Below are 20,060 nucleotides of genomic sequence, written 5' to 3'. Positions count from 1 at the left end.
TGATCTATTCGTGTGTGATGATAGCTTTTTTCCAGAACCAAGCTGATAATATGGAACTGTGAACAGCCTACAAAAACACCCCCCACACACAATCTAAAAGAATTTGTGGAAGAAAAAAGGTTTTAACATAACTAGAAGTCCTCTTGATTTTTAAAATGTAAATTTTCCCTAAAATCTTACTTTTGAATTCATCATTAACTGTCTCATAGGCCTCATTTAACATTAATTGTGCCTTTATAAAACATCCTAATTGAAAAAGTAATACATGTAAAGATTCCTCCCATATTTAATTGTCAGTAGTTTTCTTCCCCTTTTAGTTAATTGTTTCATTATGTACTTTTAAAATGGTTTTGTTCTGCAGGGATTAATTTTGCACTTATCTTCATGAGCTGTAAAACTTTTACAATGTATTGTTAAACCACGTATGTTGTGTTGCTGTTCCATAATTGCAGGAAACTACTCTATGCCTTGTGTTACCAGGAGATAACACACTTCAAGGATCACTAGGGTGTAAGGCTTCATCCTGTTCTTTTTCGAATGTGTCTATCTCATTGCTAGGCACGGCAAGTAACTGACATAAATCACTGCTACATTGTCAAGTGTAAGTCAAGAGTAGGAAATAAATCACTTTTTACCCTAAAAGGTTAAAATGAAGTAAACTGAATTATCAGATCAACATTGGTTAAGTATTCACAGCACAACATACTGCATTGCCCTTCATTGATGTTTTTGCCTTCCTCTCCTCTGCTGCAGGCGCACTCAGCTTGATCAACCTTGTTAATTTGCACTAATCCTGAAGACTTGATCGGTACCAGAAGACCAAGTGTCCTGGTTTCAGCTAGGATAGAGTTAATTTTCCTCCTAGTAGCTGGTAGGGTGCTATGTTTTGGATTTAGGATGAGTGTTGATAACACACTGATGCTTTAATTGTTGCAGAGCAGTGCTTACACCAAGCCAAGGACTTTTCGGCTTCTCGCTCTGTCCTGCCAGCGGGCAGGCTGGGGGTACAGCAGGAGCTGGGAGGGGACAGACCCAGGACAGCTGACCCAAACTGGCCAAAGGGGTATTCCATACCATCTGATGTCATGCTAAACAATATATAGGGGTGGCTGGCCGGGGTGGGGGGCCGGCTGCTTGGGGATAGGCTGGGCATCGGTCAGCAGGTGGTGAGCAATTGCATTATGCATCACTTGTTTTGTACACATTAGTAGTAGTAGTACTATTATCATTACTATTTCCCTTTCCTTTCCTGTCCTGTCCTGTCCTAATGAACTGTCTCTATCTCAACCCACAGGCTTCATTTTCCTGATTCTCTTCCCCCATCCCAGAGAGGGAGGAGGAAGAGTGAGCGAACGGCTGTGTGGTGCTTAGCTGCTGGCTGGGTTAAACCACAACACCAAGCGAAAAGTGCTGTGACGTGAAGATATTTAGCTTTTGCAGCTTTGTCCCAAACATACTTGATCCTGGCAGAATCCATCTTGGTCACCTAATCAGTTCTGTTACAACACAACAATCCCTTGCCTTCTCACACAGGTCTTTCTCTGATCTTTGTTAGATTACTCAATCAAACTCAAACAGTCTTGCAGAACTAAAAACTCTCTGTAAGTTTAGATTCCAGACACATATTAACTTAAAACTAGTAAGAACATGGAACCTTCTCAGATTAATCCAGGAAGGATCGTAATACCAGTAGCTAGACTGTCATTTCCACCATGCTATGACATAAAGAGCAGGGATATTAAACATCAGGCTACCTTATAATAATGCACTAATTAATTTCCATCTGACCTAAGCCCACAGACTTTATATTGACTTATAATAGTTTTACTCCTTTCCGAACCACTGCAAACAATTTCCTTTCTTAAAACATCCAGATGTCTATATTAATGCCCAGCTGGTAGTGTGCAACCACACAGGCGTAAGCAGTGAAAAAAACATCTGTGAGAAACCTCCAAGAGCCTCTTCTTCCTTCCTTGTAGGGTAGAGCGATGCCACGTACTGCTGGTGCAGTATCAATCATTTGCTTTCCTGTGGGAACTGCTAATCTCCAGAAAGAGCAAAAATGCAAAAATGATTCACTGGAAAACTGGTAATGCTGTCTGTATGTATAATTAGACATGCTGTAGCTGCAGGTTACCTGCTGAGGCATTCATGGGCAAAATGGGGGAAAAAAACAATTATTCTACTGGAGGCTTGACACAAAAACAGAACAAGACACTGAAAGCCAGTTTGTTATGTCACGACTGGCACCCATTTAGAGGCATGACAATTTAAAGCCAATTCCTTCTTTTATACTCAATAGAGGCTGCTTATTTTTCTGAAAAAAATGGCAGCCTTGATAATAGGGAATTTTAGTATGTGTCATCTTGATATTCAGGATATTAATACAGTGAGGTAATTTCCAAAACAAAATTTTGGAAAAATTGAGGTAATTTCCAAAACAAAATCTGGTTACACAGAGTGCTAGGCAAGTTCTTCAACCCTATTTGCATTGTTAAACACTTTATTTATTTATTTATTTTATTTATTTAATGTTGGTGAAAGTGTGGGCTATGAGAGCATTTGATCCTCCCTGTAAGAAGTAAGGTTTGGTCAATCTTTAGAAATTTTTCTTGGAGAGTTCCGTCTAGTAATGTTCGCTTTTTAATTCATAAAACGGAGTTAAATAGATATCACAATCTTAAAAAGTACTATTTAAGTGTTATCTCAAAGTAGCAACTTGATTGTTACTCCTGTAGTTCTGAGTTCTCTTCCTTCGCACATCACCAGCCCAATACTGTTCAACAGTACCTGAGTTCTTACACTAAGGACTTTTTCTATAAAGCAAATCATTCCCCAGTGGGAAGGGCTATGGCCTACTTATTAAAATCTATATTACAATATGGCTTTAAGACCACAGTAAGTTATGATGGCTGATAGTGCAAGAATGGGAAACATCTAGATTCATTTTTCTGAAGGGAATTTAGGGAAACACCCATATTGCTCTGTGGAGTGCCATGAAAGGCGACCCAGCAGCAAGGACAAAAACGGATGTTATGCAAACATGACACATCCCAGTGTTCTCTCTCCATGCAAACAGCTCCACAACACAGCAGCCGGGTGAAAAATTTCTTAACTTTTTTTGTTCACTCCCAGTTATTTCTACCTTTTGGCACACTGACCTCTCAATTTTCCTCACACAACAGTTTGTGTGGCAACATGGTAAATCACAACTTGATTAACATAAAAAAATCCTGCAGTTAAAAAGAAAAAAAAGTTAAAATGTACAGTTTATATCTGAACTGGAGGTGTTAGACACACAGCATACAGAGCAGCCATTCAGACAGCTATGCTGGCACAGCGAAAGCATGGGCGGAGTGCAAGCCTGTGAACAAAGGAGGGCAAGAAGGAGAAAATATAAACCAGACAGCTGTTTGAGTGTAATGTGTTGTGAAACTACAGCCTAACTTGTACAGTGTTACAAAGTTTTCCTTAACAAAAACTGATGTCTTTTTACACATAGTATATTAATGATTTCATGTTATCCATGGCTGATATTAAAAACACTGACAGGTAAAATTGCTGGAAACTTCTATGTAAAGAGGAAAAAGCCCAAAATGTTTTCAGATACATATGGAGATTTGTGAGCAAATGCAAACAGTTCCGCTTGCTTGTGATTATCAAAAAGAACACTTTCATAAGGGCACATTAGTAGAAAGAAATCTCAGGTGAGAAACCCTAGGGATGCACAAATACTTTCAATCAGAAATGATGGGACATGTAAGCCATTGATAGGCTTTTAGGCACCATATGACAGAGAGTGGGTAAACTAGCCAGCAATCAACAATTATGATCCCAAATGCTGGGGCAGGGGGAGGTTTAAAAACAAACAAACAAACAAACAACAAAACAACAACAGATAAATCAAGCTAGAGCCAAATCACTTGGAGGTTTAGGTTGGATATTAGGAAGAACTTCTTTACTGAAAAGGGCTGTTAGGCATTGGAATGGGCTGCCCACGGACGTGGTTGAGTCACCATCCCTGGAGGTCTTTAAGAGACATTTAGATGTAGAGCTTAGTGATACGGTTTAGTGGAGGACTTGTTAGTGTTAGGTAGACTTCAAATCTGCTTGCCCTGCCATAGAAGGACAATATAGACAATACCCCAAAGAACATTGGAATGTTTTCTGATTATGTTACTCATTCCTACTTCTCTGTTCATAATCCACCCTCTAGTTCTCCGCCAACAAAAAAAGCATCAGGATCAGTTTTGTTTAAGCTCTACAAACAAACCTTTAGACTAACGGGAAAGGAAGATAATGTGTTTTTTATGCTATTTAATTGTAAATACAACTAATTTCACTATGGCAATATACTTTATAAAAGTAGAGTCCTGTTACTCAATTTGAACTATAAATGCAATTTTCCCTCTAGGCCATCTGATGTAGAGACTTGATATATGTTTTAGTGGGAGCAAGACCCATTTCTTTTCCATTAAAGAGCTGTTATCTTCTAACAAAAGTTTCTTTTACCCATTTAACAGATCCATTATATCTCTGTGAACATAAATTCATCTGCAAGCACAAAGTCTTTGTGACACACATAATTACTCTAAGTCAAAGCCTGGGCTTACATTCCCTTGACTCTGATGATGACTTAGTTTGTGACCTGAGGCAAATCACTGAATATTTGTTCATGCATCTCTAAAAGTGGTACAAACAACTTTGTTGTAACAGTATTTGGAAGCTTCATCAAACACGTAGGCTGCTTTAAAAGACAAAATGATTGCTACAGGCTTGCTCTTAATAGAAAATCTTCTGCTGACATCAGTAGAAATTGGAAGAAGCCTCTAAGAAGCCTACTGAAAACTAGTCTTGAACCATCTAGCACAGAATCTAATTGATAGCATCTAATTGATTGCAATGGATTTGTAGGGGCTTCCGTAACTGCATGTATAGCTTGTCCAAACACAGCCCAGAAAGGAGAGCCTAAATAAAGGTGAAAAATCCCAGCTTTATACTCACACTTATACAAAATATGAGTTTGCATTTGGTCTCTTGGATAAGCAGTGTGATTCCAGTTTGCCCTTCAAATATAATCTGGTCCCTTCAAAGCACACAGGTCCATCTAATTGGGAATGATCAAAAATAATCCAAAAGGAATCGTTACTCATCCCAATGTGAATTTAAGAATATGATTCTGGGACAAGGTAAATGAATCTTTCAGCAATCCCAGACTAAGAGACTGAGCTGCTCAAAAGGGTGCTGCCAAGTCTTGCATCAACCAGCCAGTCTTTATTTTGTTATGGGTCACATGAATAGCTTTGCAAGAAAATATTTGCTTGAGGTGAAAATACAGCATTGCTTCTAAGATTTTAAAATGTATTCCTATTTTGAACTCATCTGTCAGCTTCTAGCTCACGGAAACAGAATTCTATTAATATTTATTTGATAGTATATGTTTACGGTTTTACAAATATTATTACAAAGCCATAGACAAGGTAAAAATCTCAGAAGTTAAAATAATACCCCAAATTTGAGACAAATACTGATGAGTAAAGAAACTAATTCATCAGAGTGAAGAGAATAAACCTCCATTCAAAGACCTGTTTTCTGTGGTTTGATACAATTTACCAACAATGGGTGCTTCAGCTACAGTTTCCAATAGTTGAGATTTTCCTATACTCAGGTAACACAAAAAACTAGACATTTGTGCAGATGATGAGGCGACAAAAATACCTCCTGGGAGAGGATTCTGGGGTAAGATTCCATTGCCTCAGGATCTAATTCCTGGCTGTACACAGTGAGAACTCCATTAGTTTAGTTTAAAACAAACCATTTCAAGATTTCAGAAGACAAAATAAGTGTTTTCTCCTTTATAATGAGAAGAAATCCTAAGTAGGTATACTTTGCTTCTCAGAACCACTTCAGCTAGGAAATTAAATCTCATCTCACACCACTGAAGATGCAGCTGCTAACAAAGCATATAGAGAATAAGTCTGACTCTGTGCATAGGCACAGAGGTACCAAGTTTACCCTGATACCAGTTTATCTACATCATCACATGATGTTGTAGCTGATATGCGTGAGTTTGGCTAACAGTAGTTTTATATCCTCTGGAACAAAACAATAATATAAGGATGCAGGACCTTGTTCTACTTAATGTGTTTAAGATAAACAAGTAGCTCAAATAATCCTTACTCTTCCTGCTCTTTCTGTAGTTGACTGTTTACCTGTTCTCATCCTGTAAATATTTGTTCTTACGTGCTTATTACATAAATTTTCTCAATGAAAGAATTGACTTCCGGTACCTAAATACTGCAAAGGGAACAGGCTATGTTCCTGCTTCTTGGACATCCTGGACACTAGGCCAATTTGAGCACACGTGGTGTCTGCTTCTCCATCCCTACATGATAATGCATAACACAGCAGAATACTAGATGAAGCTTGATTCTTCTTAAGAAAGGAGAACGGTGATAAAAGATGAAGCATAGTGAGCAATCTGTAGTCATGGACTGGAGAGCATCATTTTAAAATGGAAACATTATTTATTGCACTGACTCTGTAATTATAATGTAGCTTTTATAGAACAATTACTGTCTGTATTGATTCATTGTAGGCCCTGCAGTTGAAAGCAACATGAGTAATCTAGAGGTAAATATTTTTGTGCTGCAGAGACAAGATGTATTTCAGCACCAAAGACAGACCATCTGGCATGCAATCACCTTCTGACCATAGTTTTTTTGCATAGCCCTATCTAAAAGAAATCAAACAGCACCACTAAGGATGAGTGCTAAGGATGCAACTGGATGGCACAGCTGCCCACATTGTGACAGCACGTTCTTAGCAGCCACCTGTACTTTGTCAAGAAACTGTATGGTCACAGGTGTGCACCTGCAGCAGATTGCTGAGGAAAGGAGTTTGCTTATGAAGCTTAACAACTGTAGAAAAAATACTATGATTTCCAGAAGTTCTAATATTGCACTGTACATTTATATTCATCCTGGTATCATCTGGGATATGCTGAGAATTGTGAAAAGAGTTAGTAATAAACTGTTGAAAAATCTGCTCAGTGATTTGTTTTGATACAGCTAGGAACACAGATCCAAGTCAGGATAAAGTTAGATGAGGCAGCATACATTACGCTACCTTATACACTACAATCTGCTGCAGATGAAAGTATTTTATGTAGGTCAGGCACTGCTTCACTGGAGACAGGGAAAAAAAAAAAAAGCCATAAGGAAATCAGGGCAGTGTTAGGTCTTATTCCAGTGATCCAGTCTACTCCAAAGTCTCAGTTATACAGAGATTTCCATCTCTCTGGTCTTGTCTATCAAAGTACTCATCATGATCAACTTCTGCAAGGCTAAGTCTAACAGACTGGATAGCATATATCTCATGATGCAGAACTAGATAAAACTCTTTATGCTCACAGAGAGACTATAGCTTTGTCAGCTGTGGAAAGAAAAGTAAAATCAAAGTGACACTAATTTTCAACTCATTGAAATACTGAGCTGCAAAATTGTGTTTCAGGAGCAGAATAAGGCGCTCTGTCCCTCACAGTGAAGAGAATGGTGTCATTAAATGGAGCAGTCTTGGTTTTCTCTGTCCTTATCCTTACAACTGTGCTCTAATGTAACTGAGAGGGTACCTGCCTTTCAGTCTTCCTGCAATAACATTTTATCTCTGACAGATAGGAGGTAAAGAATTGCAGAAACCCAGAAGTAAGAATGAGTATTTTTTTGGTTATATCTCACAGTCTCATCAGAGAATTATTTATTTTTTGATGAAATTCTTTTTCTTTCCTTTTTTTTTTTTTTTTTTTTTTGCTATTATATAACTATATTTTTAATCTGGCAACCAAAAAGCACAAAATACTATCTTCCACTAACATTTCAATAGCCGGGTTTAGAATTTAATTTTTATAACACACATCATTCCATTTTTCATTACCACCTATCAATCTAGGAATTTCTCTTGTATAAAAAACCTGAAAGATTCTCAAAATGAGCAACACTGTATTTGTGGATGGTATTTAGTTGTGATGAGAGATGGAAAGAGGTACACAAAACACACAAAATACTACACACACTAAACAGATGGAAGAAGAAAATATGTGCACTTGTGCAACTTCAGTACTTTATGAATACCTTAATTCCCCTGCAGAGGGAAGGCAGCATACATGCCTGTATACTTCAGCTTGCTCCATAGCATTTTCCTAATTTAAATAAATTAATCTAGAAAGGCTTTTCCCATTACATCTATGAGAAACTATCCTCCTTACTGAGCCTGGGATCATAGGTACACAGGGAGTTTTAGGTATCATCTGTGCAGAATAATACCAACTTCTGTATTTATATTCTTTTTCCATATAAGTTCTTAAAAAAGATATGGGATATTTTTTAAGATATATTTTTATATTTTTATATATAATATAATATATATAATGTATATATTTATATTTTTAAGATATGTATATTTTTAAAGATATAATATTTTTCCCCTTCTAAAATACAACAATCCTTACAACTACAGAGCAGTAGTATGCATGTTCTTTGCATGGTGTCATCCATACATATGTGACTCCTTTTTTTCCCCTATAATAAAGACCAGGTCGTACTTTTTAATGCAAGCCACCAGTGCTGTTTGTTTACGTTCCTTACCCTGATTCCGAGCTCCACATTCTCCCCTCCATATACTTCCATGCCTTCATCTAGTAAGCCAATCTCTTGGAAATATTCTCTGTCTACTATGAAGCACCCAATCAATGCAGGACTTCTGGAAGAAAAAACAGGAGCAAGCAAAATTAACAGACAGAATAAGAACAATTTTATTATTCCAAAATTGACTATATTTATCATTGCTGGGTCAAACAGTGTGTCAAGATGGATTCTTATGAAGGTAGTCCTCAAACGGAGTTATTTAGCTTTGTTTTCTAATGTTCTTGACTCTATGGTGAAGAAAGCACTGAAAGAAAAGAGACTTGAAATGATTGGATAAACACATTCACCACAACAGGCAGGATTTAAGGATTTAAAAAGACTAGACCCAACAGCTGCAACTTTGTTTTTGAGGCACCAGCTATTGTAGCCAAAATGTGGAGTAGTCTATCCCTACTAAGTTCTCTGGTGTCGTGATAATTAAAAGGGATCATAGAATCATAGAATATCCCCAGTTGGAAGGGACCCATAAGGCTCATCAAGTCCAACTCCTGGCACCACACAGGTCTACCCAAAATTTTAGACCATGTGACTAAGTGCACAGTCCAATCTCTTCTTAAATTCAGACAGGTTTGGTGCAGTGACTACATCCCTGGGGAGCCTGTTCCAGTGTGCAACCACCCTCTCGGTGAAGAACCTCTTCTTGATGTCCAGCCTAAACTTCCCCCGCCTCAGCTTAACACCATTCCCGTGGGTCTTATCACTGGTGATTATGGAGAATTGGTCACCTGCCTCTCCACTCCCCCTCGCCTGGAAGTTGTAGACTGCGATGAGGTCCCCCCTCAGCCTCCTCTTCTCCAGGCTGAACAGGCCCAGTGCCCTCAGGCGCTCCTCATATGTCTTCCCCTCTAGGCCCTTCACCATCTTCGTTGCCCTCCTCTGGACACTCTCCAGCAGTTTAATGTCCTTCTTGTACTGTGATGCCCAGAACTGCACACAGTACTCGAGGTGAGGCCAGACCAGCGCAGAGTAGAGCGGGACAATCACCTCCCTCAACCGATTAGCAATGCCGTGCTTGATGCATCCCAGGATACGGTTGGCCCTCCTGGCTGCCAGGGCGCACTGCTGGCTCATATTCAACTTGCTGTCAACCACAACCCCCAGACCCTTCTCTGCGGGGCTGCTCCCCAGCGTCTCATCGCCCAGTCTGTACGTATAGCCAGGGTTGCCCTGTCCCATGTGCAGGACCCGGCACTTGCCTTTGTTAAACTTCATGTGGTTGGTGATCGCTCAGCTCTCCAATCTGTCCAGATCTCTCTGCAAGGCCTTTCCACCCTCATCCGAGTCCACAACTCCTCCAAGTTTGGTGTCGTCAGCAAATTTGCTCAAAACACCTTCTAGTCCTACATCCAAATCATTTATAAAGACATTGAAGAGGACTGGCCCTAAAATGGAGCCTTGAGGGACCCCACTAGTGACCATCCACCAGCCAGATGTGGCCCCATTTACCACAACTCTTTGAGCCCTGCCGGGCAGCCAATTGCTCACCCATCGTATGATGGTTTTGTTAAGTTGTATGCTGGACATTTTGTCCAGAAGGATCCTATGGGAAACCGTGTCAAAAGCCTTGCTGAAGTCCAAAAAGATCACATCAGCTGGTTTCCCTTGATCAACTAGATGGGTGATCTTATCATAAAAGGAAATCAAATTTGTTAGGCAGGACCTACCCCTCACAAACCCACATTGACTGGGACCAATGACTGCACTGTCCCCCAGGTGCACTTCAGTAACTTCAAGGATCATCCTCTCCATAATTTAACCAGGCACTGACGTGAGACTGACAGGTCTGTAATTGCTAGGGTCTTCTTTCTTACCCTTCTTGAAAACTGGGATAACATTTGCCAGCTTCCAGTCTACTGGGACCTCTCCAGATTCCCAAGATCGTTGAAAAATAATTGAGAGAGGTCCCGCGATGACGTCAGCCAGCTCTTTAAGCACCCTGGGATGGATCCCATCCGGACCCATGGACTTGTACGGATCCAGGTGGAGCAGCAAATCCCGCACACGTTCAGGGTTGGTTGGGAGTTTGTCATTCCCACCGTCATGGTCCTCCAGCTCAGGGCACCCTGGGTCCCAAAGCCCATCATCAGTGTTGAAGACAGAGGCGAAGAAGGCATTAAACATCTCTGCTTTGCCTATGTCATTGTCTGTGAGAAGACCTTCCCCATCAAGTAGCGGACATATGTTTTCTTTGGTTCTCCTTTTTCTGTTCACATATCTAAAAAAACCTTTTTTATTGTCTCCAACAGACATGGCCAGCTTCAACTCTAGTTGGGCTTTGGCCACATGAATTTTCTCCCTACAAACATGAACAGCATCCCTGTATTCCTTCCTCATCACCTGACCCTCCTTCCAGCAGCCGTACACTTTCTTGTTTCGCCTAAGCTGCATTAGAAGATCCCTGGTCAGCCAGGCCGGCCTTCTGCCCCACCTGCCTGACTGCCGATATTTTGGAATTGCCTGATCTTGTGCTTTTAGGAGGCAGTGCTTAAAGATTGACCAGCACTGATGGACACCAATGCCTTCAAAAGCAGTTTCCCAGGGGACCTTGCTGACTAGTTCCCTGAGCAGCCTGAAGTATGCTTTCCCCATATCCAGGGCTGAAGTTTTGGTGGAGTTTTGGTGGCAGTTTTCCTTCTGTCACCATAATATATATATACCCAATGGTGCATAGTTTTCTAAGTTTAGCTAGAAGCTAGGGTCATCTGCATTTAAGAAAACATTCATCTTTAAAAGTTTATATTAAAGAGGAAGTGATTTCTTGAACAGAAACTTCCAGGTAAACTTTTGCAATACTGAATTAAGAAATGCCTGCCCTTCCCAGCGTTCAGTAAAACTAGTCCATTGTCCTAAGCCAAATTTAAACAAGTCACATACCTGTACCAAATCCACAAGCTCTATTTATGTCATGACCTGAATTAGCCAACTTTTACTAAGCAGAGCTAATATTAAGAAGGATAGAGTTCAACCACAGAGTACAATTCTACCTTTATGAGATGGAGTGGAGGAGAATGCATAGTACTGTGGCCTTGAAAAATAAAAACGTCTTTTCTGATTATTATGCTGGTATCAGGAACTCTGGGAACAACAGGATATTAATTAGCAGTACAGGGGAAAACATCCTGTACTATCCTGGACATGCAATACAGCTCAGAGGAAGCAGTCTAGGAGGTTTCTGGAGAGCGTAGGAGATAGTTTCCTGATGCAGCTGGTTAGTGAGCCTACCAGGGGAGGTGCCCCGCTGGACCTTCTGTTCACAAACAGAGAAGGACTGGTGGGAGATGTGGTGGTAGGGAGCTGTCTTGGGCAGAGTGACCACGAAATGGTAGAGTTCTCTATTTTTGGCGAAGTCAGGAGGGGGACCAGTAAAACTGCTGTCTTAAACTTCCGGAGAGCAGACTTTGAGCTGTTCAGAACACTGGTTGGCAGAGTCCCTTGGGAGGCAGTTCTGAAGGGCAGAGGAGTCCAGGAAGGCTGGGCACTCCTCAAGAAGGAAATCTTAATGGCTCAGAAGTGGTCTGTCCCCACGTGCCCAAAGATGAGCCAGCGTGGAAGAAGACCTGACTGGCTGCACAGGGAGTTGTGGCTAGAGCTTAGAAAAAAAAGAGGGTTTATGATGTTTGGAAAAGAGGGCAGGCCACTCAGAAGGATTATAAGGATGTTGTAAGGATGTATACAGAGAAAATTAGAAAGGCCAAAGCTCATCTGGAGCTCAATCTGGCTACTGCTGTTAAATACAACAGAAAATGTTTTTATAAATACATTAACATGAAAAGGAGGACTAAGGAGAATCTCCATCCTTTACTGGACGCGGGGGGAAACTTAGTGACGAGAGACGAGGAAAAGGCTGAGGTGCTTAATGCCTTCTTTGCCTCAGTCTTTAGCGGCAAGACCAGTTGTTCTCTAGATACCCAGTACCCTGAGCTGGTGGAAGGGGACGGGGAGCAGATTGTGGCCCTCACAATCCATGAGGAAATGGTTGGTGACCTGCTACAGCACTTAGATGTACACAAGTCGATGGGGCTGGATGGGATCCACCCGAGGGTGCTGAGAGAATTGGCGGAAGAACTGGCCAAGCCCCTTTCCATCATTTATCAGCAGTCCTGGCTATCAGGGGAGGTCCCAGTCAACTGGCGGCTAGAAAACATGATGCCCATCTACAAGAATGGCCGGAAGGTAGACCCGGGAAACTATAGGCCTGTTAGTTTGACCTCAGGGCCAGGGAAGATCATGGAGTAGATTATCTTGAGTGTCATCACGCGGCACTTGCAGGGCAAGCAAGCGATCAGGCCCAGTCAGCATGGGTTTATGAAAGGCAGGTTCTGCTTAGCGAACCTGATCTCCTTCTATGACAAAGTGACTTGCTTGGTGGATGAGGGAAAGGCTATGGATGTGGTCTACCTTGACTTCAGTAAGGCTTTTGACACCGTTTCCCGCAGCATTCTCCTCAAGAAACTGGCTGCTCTTGGCTTGGACTGGCGTACGCTTTGTTGGGTTAAAAACTGGCTGGATGGCCGGGCCCAAAGAGTCATGGTGAATGCAGTTAAATCCAGTTGGAGGCCGGTCACTAGTGGAGTCCCCCAGGGCTCAGTACTAGGGCCAGTTCTCTTTAGTATCTTTATCTGGATGAGGGGATTGAGTGTACCCTCAGTAAGTTTGCAGATGACACCAAGTTAGGTGTGTGTGTCGATCTGCTTGAGGGTACAAAGGCTCTGCAGGAGGATCTGGTTAGGCTGGACCGATGAGCTGAGGTCAACTGTATGAGATTCAACAAGGCCAAGTGCCAGGTCCTGCACCTGGGGCACAACAACCCCAAGCAGCATTACAGGCTGGGCAATGAGTGGTTAGAAAGCTGCCTGGCAGAGAAGGACCTGGGAGTATTGGTTGATAGTCGGCTGAATATGAGCCAGCAGTGTGCTCAGGTGGCCAAGAAGGCCAACAGCATCCTGGCTTGCATAAGGAACAGTGTGGCTAGCAGGGCTAGGGACGTGATTGTCCCCCTGTACTCGGCTCTGGTGAGGCCGCACCTCGAGTACTGTGTTCAGTTTTGGGCCCCTCCCTACAAGAAGGACATCGAGGTGCTCGAATGAGTCCAGAAAAGGGCAATGAAGCTGGTGAGGAGTCTGGAGAACAAGTCTTACGAGGAGCGGCTGAGGGAGCTGGGATTGTTCAGCCTGGAGAAGAGGAGGCTCAGGGGAGACCTCATTGTTCTCTATAGGTACCTTAAAGGAGGCTGTAGTGAGGTGGGGGTTGGTCTATTCTCCCACGTGCCTGGTGACAGGACGAGGGGGAATGGGCGAAAGTTCTGCCACGGGAGGTTTAGGTTGGATATTAGGAAGAACTTCTTTACCGAAAGGGTTGTTAGGCATTGGAATGGACTGCCCAGGGAAGCGGTTGAGTCACCATCCCTGGAGGTCTTTAAAAGACATTTAGATGTAGAGCTTAGTGATATGGTTTAGTGGAGGACTTGTTAGTGTTAGGTCAGAGGTTGGACTAGATGATCCTGGAGGTCTCTTCCAACCTAGATGATTCTGTGATTCCTGGAAATATTCAAGCTGCAGTTAAGTGTAGGCATAGGCATCTGCTTTCAAACAGATTATAGGATGTCTTAATCACAAGCTGTAAAATTCTACAGAATTCTATACATTTGTGCCTTTAACTTGAAGTGCTATACTACCTACTTCACAACAGTGAACAATTGTTTCTGATATATTTATGAATGAAGAAAACAAGTTAACTGTTGCTTCTGACATTCTTTTAGAAGTATTTTTCAGAGCACCTGCTTCCCTTTTCTATAATTCCAGAGGCATATTTGGAGGCATGACAGACACCATCAATATATTTTTTGTTGTTGTTGTTGTTTTTTAGTTATCCATCACATGTGCACAGCGTATCTCACTGAATAAAAGGCTCCAGGGAAATGACTAGGGAAAAATCTAAACATCCAATATTCTTAAAGGCTATTTGCTCCACAGTACTCTCAAAGCACATAGTTTTTAGATAATACAGAACAGAAGATTTGTTCTTCATTCTGAGCTTAGGTACCTTTAACTTAAAAAGTTACCATAATTAATATAGAAGGTTTGCCTCTCCAGGAATTAGTAGAATATTTCAAGGCATTTTCATAATAATAACACAGTTTATTAAGGCTATGAAACCCTTCTAATGATGTGGAAATTACCACCCCTTTTTATGTCTGTGGCAAACCTGTGAATTTTTAGCTACTACTTCCCAATTCTGAATCCTGTTCTAATGATCAGCACGTGGATCAGAGCAGTCCAGTGTCTAAGCTGACAACTCCCCAGAAGACATGTCTGCCTGAAAAGACAAAACCACTGGATGAGATACCCCTTGCACTGACTGCATGGAAACAAGTAACTGAGTGCTACTGATGAGCCCCCCATGCTGCTGCTGCTATTTAAGGTTCTGCTTTGCAGCTGGTGAAAACAGTCTTCACATTTGCTTTCTGCAGAGCTAGATAACAGGTACCCGTGACCTCCTTGGTATGAATGCCTAGACAGAAAAAGGACTGGAATCTCAGCAGAGCTGCAGGGGGATTCAGAAGCCTCTATCTCCCTCCCAGAGGTAAGGGTATTGTTCTGGGCCAGCCCAACAACGCTCTAGCTGTGATAACAAAAAACACAGCTAGATTGTACGAAAGCAAGAATTTATTACAGTCGTTGCTAGCATGCTTTTGGTGGACCAGCATTAACTCCAATGACATAATACAGCTATAAAGCTATATGGCAGTATTATGAAGAATACAACTGTCAGATTAGTTATGTTATATAAGGCATTTGTAAAGAAAATTCTGTTTCTGGCCCATTTCCACTAAATTATCAGACAATATTTGGAGAAGGAGTGCTGCTGAGCATTCAAGTCTACTGTTTCATTTTAGCTATGTTTTTTTCCCATGCTAATAACAATGCAACCTATTAAAAAACATCTACTGATAAAGGTTTTCTTGATATATGTATGGGGAGCAAGGACACAGATCAAGGACATTTAACTAATTTAACATCTAATTTAACATTGCAGTCAGTAAGACCTATTACATAGCTGAGACCACTCACCATCTGTCACATCTAGATGAGCATTTCCTGCGATACACTAATCTGGGTCACAGATGCATGTTACCTTATTGGAGCAGTTGTGTTCTCCAGTTTCCACCATGACTTAGGAGGGTTCAGATAGCGGCACCATAGCTCCCAGTCAAACCCTTGTGCTGAAAGGGGATATTCTTCTATTTCAAAATTATCATACTTAATGTTATCAAATGATGGAGAAATGACCCTTTTTCTGTTTTCCTTTATCCTAGTGAGCACTGGTTCAGCCCTAAAAAAAAATAAAAATAAAAATAAAAAATTAAGACTACGTAGTAGGATAGCACTGATGGAAATAGCAGCTTACACTGTATATTTCGGAAGGAACGATGTCTGTAGGTGTTAGCTATTCAGAGCTTCCTTTGCTTTGAGACAGAGATTTGACAGAGCAGGACCTGCCCCAAAATAATGCAGTGAAATATTTTATCAAGGACTCTCTGTTATTATCCCTGATTTTAGCTGGAAATGGAAGAAATTACTATGTGCATACCACAGAGCATTTACACCCCTGCTACCAAGTAACGATAACTTCAGGCTCTCAATATCATCAAGGGCATAAAGATCAGAGTTAATAATAGATTTATCCTGCAGACAGCACCTCCTGCATTTTTACTACCTTTTTTACTCAAGAAACAGAGATATTAAATCTAGACCAAACAAGTTCAAATACATGTTTTTAGGTATGCACTACTTTTGCAAAGAGCAACAACCTCAGAGACAAAATGACACTTCTTTGTTTATACTGTAAAACATAAAAGAAACTATGTTTACTATTATTAGAAGAAGGTCAATTTGCTTCAGCCCTTTGCCCATAAGGAGCATTACTGGAGGGAGCTGATCTCTGAAAAATATGAGCATAGAAAATAGAATTTTTTCTCAGCAGTTTGTCCTTTATTAGGAATATAAGATATTTGGAAGCTACATAAATGCGAAGCATTTTCTGTTTCTTGAGAACAATTTACAATATTGTCCTGAGATTTGAAAAGAACTCAAGCAACTCAAAGAAGCAAAACCTGAATCATAAGTGTGCTGCCCCTAACTGCAAACCCTTACCTGGTATCTGTAACTAGCCTACCTTACTCAGCTTGTTTATGTCAAAATTACCATTTACTTGAAAGAAAAACAATAATACACAATAGATTCAGATATTTTAGATATATTTTGACAACAAGTGGGAGCTCACTTAATGCACAGTTTTCCAATATAGTTAAATACATTGTAATTACACCAGGAGGTAACTCACACTAGAAAAATATATACAGATTGTTACATAGCACAAACACATTTTTGGTGATTGTGTCCATCTCTGAATCCTTATTAAAAAGATCAGAATATTAATTCATCATCTATATGCAAGAGAAATAGCATTTAGTAATTTATAAACAGTGCTTAGAAAAGGCCCCTTTATCAGATAAATACAAGGAGACACATACCATCCCACATTGAATTCCACATGGGCATCAAAGAGAGCAACTACTGGTGCTGTGGCTACTCTCCATCCACTAACTCGAGATCGAATCAGCCCCTCTTGTTTGCTGTGTCGAACAACCTTGATGAAACCAGGCTTCCGAGCATTCACTTCATCAACATACTTCTTTAGTTTCTCCTTGAGTTCTTCTGTGCAAAGGAAAGAATTGGATGTTAAGAAATAGCAGCTCGCCAAGATGTAAAAACCTGCTCTTTCAGCAAAACAGGAGTCTTCTCACAGGGGAATACTCCATGTTGATTTAACTATTAAGACTTTTTTTTTAGAAAAAAAGAAAAGAAAAAGAAGAGAGAAGGAATGCAAATTGTATAGTAATAAAAAAAATTCAAGTGCAACAATTCAGCCCACGTGATTGGCAAAATCCTGTCACTGTTTAACATTAACATGCCACAAAATAAAGCACTTACTCATAAAGTACCATAGCTACATAAGTACATATTATGTTACTGTAGCAACAAATAAGTTAACTCTTATATTTCCAGAAAAAAATAAGCTAAAGTATTGTCCATTAACTTCCTTTACTAATATTTCAAGAAGTGAAAGAAAAGAATAAAATTAATTATTTATACTTCTTCCATGTTTTTTTTTTCCCCTGAACTTGGACAATACCTTTCTATCTCAACTAAAAAGTTCTATGACGTCTACTCTTTTTTTCAGCAGAACAAAGACCAGTAAAAGCACTGGAGGAGAATTATTCCTACTTAAAACATGATAACCTACTTCATCGACAGTTATTGCATCTCTGGCTTTAAGACCACTTCATGAGAAAACTCAATAGGAAGAACTGAAATATAGTGTTCACTGTTATTGTTATTGTTTATTAGCATTGCGATGTTCTATTATGGTAGCACTGAGAATTCCCTTGGCATTATTAAGTTCCCTTTCTTCACAATCTCTCCACAAATCCTGAAATGTCTTTGCTGCAAGGCAGAATATTGCTCCTGCGGTTATAATGATAAACTGGAAATTGACAGATCTGCATTAAGAGTTCAATTCTGCCTAGCCCTTCCTGTGAAATCTTGGGAAATCCACTTCTTCATAAATCAATTCCGCACCTGTGAAATGTGATCACCACACTTGTTTCTTCTTTTTGGTCTATTTAGCCTTGAAGCTCTATAGACCACACTTTGCTTTTTCCATGCACTTGCACAGTACCTAGCACACTGGAATAGGGGGCATCAGGCAACTGGTGACCCCCAGCCCAGCCCAGGAGGGAGCAGCACCCTGGAGTCTGCAGTGGGAAGGGAGTACGTTAGCTTCTGCCATGCTGTCTGGATCAAGCATGAGTATTTTCAGTGAGCTTCTGTTCAAGAGCTAGTTGTTTATACAAGTCAGGTACGCTTGTGTGCAATCCTGAAGGTTCACAAAAAAAGTGAACACATTACTTCCATCAAAACTTATGAAATAGGTTTCTTACTCAGAAATCTGTTTGCTTCCCATACAGCTCTGCTCCTCTGAGCCTTGTGTGTGTGCCATCTGCCATTTCCACAGTTTTCCTCTCTTGCTGATTTCAGTCCCTGATCCATACATACGCACCAGATAAGTTGGTCATGCCACTGTTTTTCCTGTTTCCTAGAGAAAAAACCTTTGGGTTTTTGCTCAGACGTTCAATGCCAAGCTATCCGTTGGTTGTAGCTTCTAATGCTCTCGCTAACATGAAATAAAGTTTTCATTAAAGAATTGATCCTGTTAGCCAGACTACAAGGTATTTAGCATCCCCATAAGCTTCAGGAACCCTGTGACATTTCATAAAGGCCCAATGTAGTAATAACAATATTCACAAAATGTTCCCATCAATGTCATATTTCTGGTCTTAATACAATTGCATGAAAAACAAACCATGGGTTTTCCCCTGTAGTTTCTAACATTTGTTCTTCAACACATTCTTATTTCATTCATTCTTTAATTTGGATTACACACGTGTAATATATATAATAACCAATGTATGTATTGATTGCTTTCAGAGAATTTTACATCTCATTAAATCTGCTAGGCAGTCCAATGTTAATCTGCTCATTTCAAACTGACTTTCAACCATCTGAAAACACAAACCCTAGGGCAATACTAACAGAAGGCACAGGCACAATTTCATGTAACTCTTCTGTCTATCCAGCAACTTTGCGGTCTGCATATTTTGGGTATAACATACATGATCAACAGGTGTACAACAGCAAACCTCTTGAACACACTGCAAACCCAAATATAGGCCTTATATTGTTCAAATAAACTCAATAGCTGGATGTGTTTGGGGAACAAGAGGTGACCAATCAATGTGAAGATACTAAAATACAACAGTTTGTTTGAGTTTTAAACATAACCAATGATTCTCATTGTTTTAGCAGGTGTTAGCTGTGCAATCGGCTTCTAGCTGCAAGCCAGGGAAAGATTAATGCACTGAGCCCAGTAACTCCTCACCAGGATAAGCCAGCCACTCTAGGAACTGGTCATCTCAATCAGATCTGGACAGTATGCACACTAGAATGGTTAATGCAAGAGAAAGTTAAAAGCAAACACACTTTTTTAGCCACATTAAATGTTCATCCTTGGAAAGTAGATGGATGTGTCCTCTCTTAGTCTGCAAAAGAGGAACTGAGCTGTTGCACAAGCGGTCCTCTAGCTTAAAGACTGCTGCAGCCCATGTGACCTGAATGGGTCTACTTCTCAGGGTACAGAGGAAGGGAAAAGATCAAGTGAAACAATTCCTTAAATTCACCCCTTTTTGAGAGACTCCCAGAGAGCCACCAGGCATGATGCTCTTGCAGCTGGTTGTAC

The 20,060-nt window shown here is 40.6% G+C and overlaps 1 protein-coding gene across 3 annotated transcripts in view; it reads right to left on the bottom strand.

Annotated features, from left to right (window-relative positions):
• The window catches only part of GALNT18 (polypeptide N-acetylgalactosaminyltransferase 18), a 258,553-nt gene that overhangs the window by 59,163 nt on the left and 179,330 nt on the right, over positions 1–20,060 (bottom strand). For all 3 annotated transcript variants that reach the window (XM_048070109.2, XM_013189125.3, XM_048070117.2), the window contains exons 5-7: positions 17,236–17,419; positions 15,837–16,034; positions 8,643–8,757 (exon numbers count right to left, since the gene is read on the bottom strand). In XM_048070109.2, coding sequence (XP_047926066.1) covers positions 8,643–8,757; positions 15,837–16,034; positions 17,236–17,419 — 497 coding nt within the window. The remainder of the gene's footprint in view (positions 1–8,642; positions 8,758–15,836; positions 16,035–17,235; positions 17,420–20,060) is intronic.

The sequence above is a fragment of the Anser cygnoides genome, chromosome 5 (genome assembly GCF_040182565.1).
Source record: "Anser cygnoides isolate HZ-2024a breed goose chromosome 5, Taihu_goose_T2T_genome, whole genome shotgun sequence".
NCBI classification, from domain to species: Eukaryota; Metazoa; Chordata; class Aves; order Anseriformes; family Anatidae; genus Anser; species Anser cygnoides.
This window is presented reverse-complemented; position numbering and strand designations above follow the sequence as displayed.